The 7,939-nt window shown below is 40.4% G+C and overlaps 1 protein-coding gene across 1 annotated transcript; it reads left to right on the forward strand.

Moving 5' to 3' along the window:
• The first annotated feature begins 4,346 nt into the window (after positions 1-4,346).
• Positions 4,347-6,111, forward strand: LOC131220360 (transcription factor MYB58-like). Its single transcript, XM_058215302.1, has 3 exons — positions 4,347-4,499; positions 4,836-4,965; positions 5,134-6,111. The coding sequence occupies exons 1-3, from the start codon at positions 4,361-4,363 to the stop codon at positions 5,990-5,992; spliced, it is 1,128 nt and encodes a 375-aa protein (XP_058071285.1). The 5' UTR covers positions 4,347-4,360; the 3' UTR covers positions 5,993-6,111.
• The last annotated feature ends 1,828 nt before the right edge of the window (positions 6,112-7,939 follow it).

A 7,939-nucleotide genomic window follows, 5' to 3' on the forward strand; every position in this document is an offset into this window, starting at 1 on the left:
TAAGGCATGATCCAAATAATGAGGTAGATCCAAATGCAAAGCTCAAGTAGGCTCACCACATAAAACTGTGGACAGTTAGGCCCATCATTGAAACCTTCCTAAGGCTCACCAAAATGTTTATTTGAGATCCAACCGGTTTATAAGTTAGCACTGGACATGAAATGAAGGAAAAGTACAAAAATATCAGCTTAATTGAAATCTTCTATGACCCTAAGAAGTTTTTTTGGTAGGCCTTTAAGACCCACTAATTTTTATGGTGGGGTCCACTTGAGCTTTGGATCTATTCATTCCTTAGCTCATGCCTTAAAATGATTTCTCTAAATGAATAAACGGTGTGGATACAACACATACATCATGGTGGAGCCCACAAAACATGGTAACATCACTTCAGGAGGGCGAGGCATAAAACGGAATTCATCTATTTTAATTAATAGTAACTTATGTATTAAAAATCTATCTTTTAGAGGGCCTTTTCCTATTGCATCACGAGTTAAATTACGTATGTATTAGATATCAAAATTTTTGTTATAAAGTTATTATTAGCTAAAATGAGATGAATTCATTTTTAAGCATCCACTAAACTGGCCTTAACTTTGTTTTAATAAAAGTAAAATTTTGATCATTAGGTTTTATTTTTTTTTTCAATCCCAACCTTTGGCCGGTGGTTGTTTATTTGGTGAAATTAATAAGAGTATTAGATCTTTTTAATATGAATATCCATTTAATGTCCCCCAATCCAGTAGGGTCACCTTAGATAAGACTATGCCCCATAAATTGGACAATTTAATTTAGACTAATAAGCGATTTCCGCAATTTCATAATATTTTTTAAGGAGCTGTTTGATTTTTTTTTAATTACACTGTAAATATTATATTTACAAATGATCCATCATTATTTTTTACCATTGTTTAATTGAGTGAGGAATCATCTATCCTGAGACAGGGAATTCAGAATATGAATAAAAATCACATGATCCAATCTGATGAATATTTCATATACATACCGTCCATTCTTTCCGTCAGTTCATTTTGGGGCATGAGCCCAAAAATAAGATAGATCCAAAGCTCAAGTGGACCACATCACATGCCATGGACCTCAACCATTGAAAGATAAAACCTTCATGGGCCCACATTGATATTTATTTGTCATCCAACCTATTCATAAGATCATAATGACATGGATAAAGATTATATGTACGGGCTATTACCATAAACATGCCATGTACAAAAAATGTAGGTGGCACAATCGTCCAAAGGGCTCCACATTTATTGTGATTTTGGACTATTGGATCTCCTTGATGGCACATCTCACCATCCAATTTTGACCTAGTTTATCAATGAGACCGACATTTTTTTGTTGGGGAGTTTTCTGTAGGCCGCCTATCTTTGGGTCTATGGACTAAAAAACTATTACTTTTAAATTATTTTTCTAAAACAGCCTTTTATTTACACCGTTAACCGTAGAACCGCTCTCCCTGAGTCCCTAGTGCACATGTGGTTCTCATGACCAGAGTATTATGGTATTGATGAAACTCCCCTTGTGAGCTTTTTTTAATTTCAGGTATTTCAAGAAATCCACAAAATGAGGTGGGGCCGACTTCCATCATACTTGTTGCGAATCTGAGCCATTCATCATTTTTACCTCCTCATTTAAGTATGTGGGCCCAAAATTCATGCAGATCTAGTGCACATGTGATTCTCATGACAAGAAAAAGTGAGTAGTGAATTGCTACCATTGAAACTATCAATGGTCTACTTTTAATCCTTTTAGGCCATTCAAACCGTTGAAAAGGCAATTCCAACGGTTCAAAAGGCCATTCCCAGTGACCTGAACATAACCACCGAATTCTACCCTGATTTAAAATTTTTGTGGCACCATGAAAGCTTGAAGAGCCTAGGTTCAACATGAACAGTTATCTTCTTTGTGGTCCACCTTAGCTTCGGATCTGTATAATTTTTTGGCCCAAATCATATATTCATATGAGGAAAATGATTGACGGCTCGGATTTTTTTGCAAAGAAACACAGTAAGGTATGACAATTTCACACCTACAACCGACATGTAAGTACTAACAGGTGAAATTTTCGTGCAACCACTATTAATTTTGATGGGCCCACCTTCATAATGCATGTCGTAAATCCAAACCATCCATCATTTTAGTCATTTCATTTTAGGGAGTGTGCCAAAACCCAGGCATATTCAATACAAAGGTGGGTCCAACAATAAGAAAATGATGGTCCAACAATTATACCACGTGTGCAACAATGACCCAAAGTTCAAAACCGCATGCAAACACATTGAAATGGCTTTTGGACATGAAAAATGAAACAGGATAAAGGCGTGATTAGTCACTTGTAAAGAGGACAAATTTGTCATTTTTTCACTTAATAGAACCCTCCTGTTAATCAAAAACTATCCAGGTAATAGAAAGTTTGCATATGAAAACAGTAGCTGTTATGGGAAAATAATTTAAAAGTAACATTTTTTCATTCCATAGAACAAAAGATAGGCAGCTTACCGGAAAAATCCCTTTTTTGTCCATGGCATTTTCCTAGTGGCCCCACCTGATGACTGGCATGAATTTAAAACATGTGTGGTTTCTGTAAGATTGATTCACAAGTGCTAGCAGTGCTAAGGGTATTTCCATCATTTTCCTTATAGAAAGAGATGGCATATAATTTAAACATCATAGCTGTTAATGAACTCACAGTGGTGTATTTCCAATTGTTAGAAAGGTGAGGGTATATTTAGATATATTCAAATTTTAAGGAGGTTAGATAGAAATTTCCCTATTTTTCTGAAGAAATCATCTGCTTAGCTGTAGGGGTACCAATGGGTGACCCAGCCCTGAAGGGCCAGGGTTAGGATCACTAAACCTGGCCAGGGCTTTATCTAGGCTCATTGTTTAGGACAAGCTAGGTCAAGGCCAATGATAGATATCTCCCTCTGTCCCAGCTGGTCCAGCCAGTTTCCTTACATGGTACATAAGAATTAGTAACGTAAGTTATAAATTTCATTTATAGTTAAAATATATAGTAATACGAAGAACTTTGGTATTATGGTAAAGTGCGATCAATGATATCTAGGCACTTACAAACCATCATATCATGAACTCCACTTTAAATAATGAATAATATCCATGATGCACTCATTTAAGTCCATGAATATAGCAAATAGCTAAATGAAACATATGTTTGGCTGAAAAATGATCTTATTTAACGTAGGTATGCCATAGAAAAACAATGATTCACGAGAGAGCATGACAATTCATAAGCACGCTTTCACCCTTCGCCCACCAATTTTATGCATAGCATACATTTAACTTGTAGGGTTGGCCCTGGTCCTAGCCCAGCCCAGCCCTAGGGCTAATTTGTTCACTAATTATACATGTGGCATATTTGTAACTTGTAGAGTTTGGTCCCAGTCCTGACCAATTTATCTACCAATTGTTCATCGTAGCATACATGTAACTTTTTATTATCTTGAGTCCTTACTCATGCCCTAGTAGTAGACACGAGAGTTTCAACACAAGGACATGGATTCAAGTACTCACTTTGGCGTGAGGGTGTAGGTGTGTGTAGAGCAAGTGCGTGTGTAAAAAAAAAAAACAACGTGTGTGTGTGTGTGTGTGTGTGTGTGTGTAGCCTATGTCCTGGCCCAGCCATAAGGCCAAGGCCCGGCTCTATTTTAGCCCATTATGGCTTGGGCGAGTGAGGCTCGAGGCTCAAGCCTTGAGCCTTGAGCCTTACTCACTGGATGGGGCTTAGGGCTATAGGGTTGGGTCAGGTCTAACTTTAAGAGCAACTTATATTAAAATTTTCCACGCACTTAGTTGCACGTAGACTTGTTGACATTCAAATCATATATCCAAACCATCCATTGGGTCAAAATTAATGTTCTATCCTTTACCATGAAAAGTAAAAGTAATCAAATGGTTCTAAACTTTCGTAGATGGGCCTATCTTCCTCAAAAGATCTCAGGCATCCATTTTTGGCAGGCCGGACTAGGTAAAAGTTTTGACCATCCGATTGGTATGATAATTTCAAAACAGCCTATGAAGAGTGGGTCGGGCAAAATTGATGGTTGAGATTGATGATATATATGTTTCATGTTTTCAAATAGAAGTAGGTGCATGGGAAGCTTTATGTGCAGTCTAACCAATGGATGATTTGTATTTGTCCCTAGTTATTAATGCAATGGAGTGTTTGGTAAGATATGGTGTGTGGACATGGGCATGACTGTTGTCGTAGAGTTTCAATAGAGTGACATAGCTTTCTATATAAAGTTCACAACACGCAGAGCAAAATAGGGAGAGACTCTGAGTGCATGTGTGTGTTTGTGAGAGAGGGAAAGGGAGAAAGATGGGAACAGGAAGAGCTCCATGCTGTGATAAGGCGGGCTTGAAGAAGGGGCCGTGGACGCCAGCAGAGGATATGAGGCTCGTGGCCTACATTCACAGGCATGGGCATGGGAATTGGCGTGCACTGCCCAAGCAAGCAGGTCTCTCTCTCTCTCTCTCTCTCTCTCTCTCTCTCTCTCTCTCTCTCTCTCATATGGATGCCCAACAACCATTTGTGAACTCTCCCTCTCTCTCTGATGCATGGATGCCCCCAATAACCATGCTCTCTCTCTCTCTCTCTCTCTCTCTCTCTCTCTCATGCATGGATACGCAAGAACCGTGTGTGATAATGTAACCATCACTTACATCTTACTCATCAACAACCTATCTCCGTACTTGTAGATCACGTGTGTGAGATCCGGACCGTTCATCTAGTGGGGCCTACCATGGATGGCCAAAAAAGATCTGATCAGAATGCATTCCATTTTTTTTCTCAGGTTTGTTGCGATGCGGAAAGAGCTGCCGATTGAGATGGATTAACTATCTCCGGCCAGACCTCAAGCGTGGGAACTTCACACGTGAGGAAGAGGAAACCATAATCAAGCTCCATGAATTGCTAGGAAACAAGTAAATATTATTTCTTTCTTTAGCTCCTCTGGGTTTACAAATGAACCTGGCCAAAACTTACATGGGCCCACCTTATATGGAAGGTGGTCCATCTACACTGCACCCTTGTTTTTTCTATCATCGTGGTAGATTGATTTCTTGTTTCATGTATTACGATGGGCCATGCAGATGGTCGAAGATCGCCGCTCGTCTGCCAGGGAGGACAGATAATGAAATTAAGAATGTGTGGAATACTCACTTAAAGAAGCGGGCCACACTGAAAGGGACCAATCCATCCATCGAATTTGATTGTGCCTCCGAAGCGAGTGATGTGGAATGTGGGGAGAGGAAGAAAGAGGTGTTGGAGGAGATGATAGAAACACCGATCGAACCTAATATGGATATATGGGACATGTTAGAAGACGACACTACGAAGTCACTAGATATGATCAATGGTAAAGATGAATCCACATGGCACGTGCATTTAAAGGAGCAGTTCGGATCAAAATATGATCTTAATGTGCCTACAGTTGAATTTAATGAATCACCAAGCTCCTCCATTTCAAATGGATCATGGCCCATTGATGTTGGTCGACTTGGGACCAAAGGAAAGGCACAACCACCGTTCAAATCAGAAAGTTTCAGTGATGAGATGGGACCCAAAGAGATGTCCCATGACCCCTATGAGGGACTTCCTGAAATCCCAAACTTGGATTTTTGGGACATTTTAGAGGATGGGCTGTCTTTCTTTCCTCCGATTGTGGGGCCCAACCATGCAGTGGAGGACTGTCACAGCATCAAGGACTCTGAGAAGGAAGAATCAAGAGGAGAAGGTGATGGAAAAAGGTGGATAGCAAACTTAGAGAAGGAATTGGAGCTGTGGACCCCAGATGGTGACCACCATTGGAGTTCGATGAATGGTGCGATCGAGCCATTGGCCCCATCTTGTCCCTACTATGATGCAAAACTGGCCGATGAAGTCGATCCGATCATGGCTTATTTTCAAATGCAGCCTCCATCACCACCAATCTTTAGTTCATGGATCTGATTATCAGATTACTACCTAATCCAAAAGTCAAAGAATTTTAAGTGTATGTTATACAAGTCGACCAATTTCGACCTTCGGTCCCACCTAACACTTAGAAAATCTCTCTCTCTCTCTCTCTCTCTCTCTCTCTCTCTCTCATATAGAAGATTAGGTAAAAATATAGAGACCAGGTGGACCACTGTTCAAAGTGTATCTACGATAAACATTACAAAAGTTTTTTTGTTTTTTTTTCCCTTTTTTTTTTTTCTACCAATAAGGTATGTTTTAACCAGATCTGGATTCGTCATTAATCCGGACCCTCTGCTTGCCAGGAATAGGAAAATTCTGTTTGTTGCACTATGATTGGGCAACATCATCACAGTCGGAATTTAATGTTGTAGTGCTGACAATGTTTCACAATACAAGAAAACAAGAAAAATCTGTTTGTAGCAGGCCGAGGACATGGATTCCTCATGTTTCTGACAGAGCAGATACGACCCCCAATGATGAAGGAACTAAGAATAGAAAATGCAAGTGGGGCCCACAATGATGTATTCATGACATCAGTCTGTCCATAAGACATGTTGTCTAACGTTACCCTCTGGTCCACAAAATAAAGTAGAAACAAAAACTTAAGTTTCCCATAGCACATCGAACAAGTTGAGAGGGGACATCCACCCTTGATTTTGCATGGGTCCCACAATGTTATGTATATGGAATCCATGCCATCCAGACCCTTCATCTATGGCAGATGATGGGTCAGAACAAAAGGCAGGCTGTTCTATGATTCAGGTGAGCCAGGAGAGAATGAACCATGGCCTCCCCTCAGACGTTTTAAATCTAGCTGATTTTCGGGCCCTGGGGGTAAAGTGAGGGGACACATCCAATGGATGGGTTAGATGTGAAACTTAGGTCTTTACCATCTGCATAGTATTACTGCAAGCTTAGGGGGTACCATACCAATGAATAGAGGTGTACATGAGTCAAACTGCGTCGAGCTTGGCATAGCTCGACTCGGATCAGCCACTAGCTGACCCCAGCTCAAACTCGGTTCCGCTTGGTCCTTGAGCCTGATTGGCCAGCTCGGCTCGGTTCAGTCAGCAGCTGGAGCCAGTTCGAGCCGAGTTCACCTGTGCCTCATTTTCATAAACACATGGACTGCACGTTCAAGATCCCACTGTATGTAAAACACTTGTGTGTGGAACAATAGGGATGGGATACTAATCATAGGTTTGTGTGTGGGGCCTCTATGGTATGTATCATTCATCAAACCCATTAATAAGTTGTAACTCATCAAGATGAAGTGAAAAAAAAAAAATTTCAACTTGATACAATATTAGGTGGGTCACACCATATTATAGACACTCTATCATAGGCTGATAAGCTAATTGAGTTTGAACCAACAAATAGCCAACCAAACTCTAATCCTAAACCCTAATCCTAGAAGCTTAAATCTTAGGAACTCCAATCATGAACCCTAAACTCGACCTAGTCAAATCACTAAGTCAACTCATCCGGCCAACGTACCCAGTCCAACAACCCAGTCAACTCACCTAATTAAGCCTAAAGTCAAGACCGAACCAAAGCCCAAAAGCAAGCCCAATCGGAGTACCATGCAAAACCTCACCGCAACGTCTCTCACAATGGAGCCTCCACACGAGTAACGGAAGCTACCTACCAAATCAGGGAGTTTAAGTGAAAACCGGCAGTAATCAGCTTGTTGATGGCTATGTAGCACTCTCCCTCTTTAGGGTGACGTTCCTTAAATATGTGGGATTTCTCTTTCCATACCCTAAGTGTGCAGCTAATATACGTTTACTCTAATGCCCATCTCATTGCCCAAAATAATTACTCTTTTACCACCTCATCCAACCCATGAAATAATACTACATGGTAATCTCCAATCCTACCCCTTCAACCATCTTTTGCCCTTGTACTTTGTGGAAATTATAAGAAAATTAGGGTTGG

Source organism: Magnolia sinica, chromosome 12 (genome assembly GCF_029962835.1).
Source record: "Magnolia sinica isolate HGM2019 chromosome 12, MsV1, whole genome shotgun sequence".
NCBI lineage: Eukaryota > Viridiplantae > Streptophyta > Magnoliopsida > Magnoliales > Magnoliaceae > Magnolia > Magnolia sinica.

What these genes read in the sequence shown, in the direction of transcription:
- LOC131220360 (XM_058215302.1), top strand. Translation starts at nt 4,361, where the DNA reads ATGGGAACAGGAAGAGCTCCATGCTGTGATAAGGCGGGCTTGAAGAAG. An exon ending in TGCACTGCCCAAGCAAGCAG is followed by an intron (nt 4,500 to 4,835) that starts GTCTCTCTCTCT and finishes TTTTTTTCTCAG; the next exon opens with GTTTGTTGCGATGCGGAAAG. An exon ending in CATGAATTGCTAGGAAACAA is followed by an intron (nt 4,966 to 5,133) that starts GTAAATATTATT and finishes TGGGCCATGCAG; the next exon opens with ATGGTCGAAGATCGCCGCTC.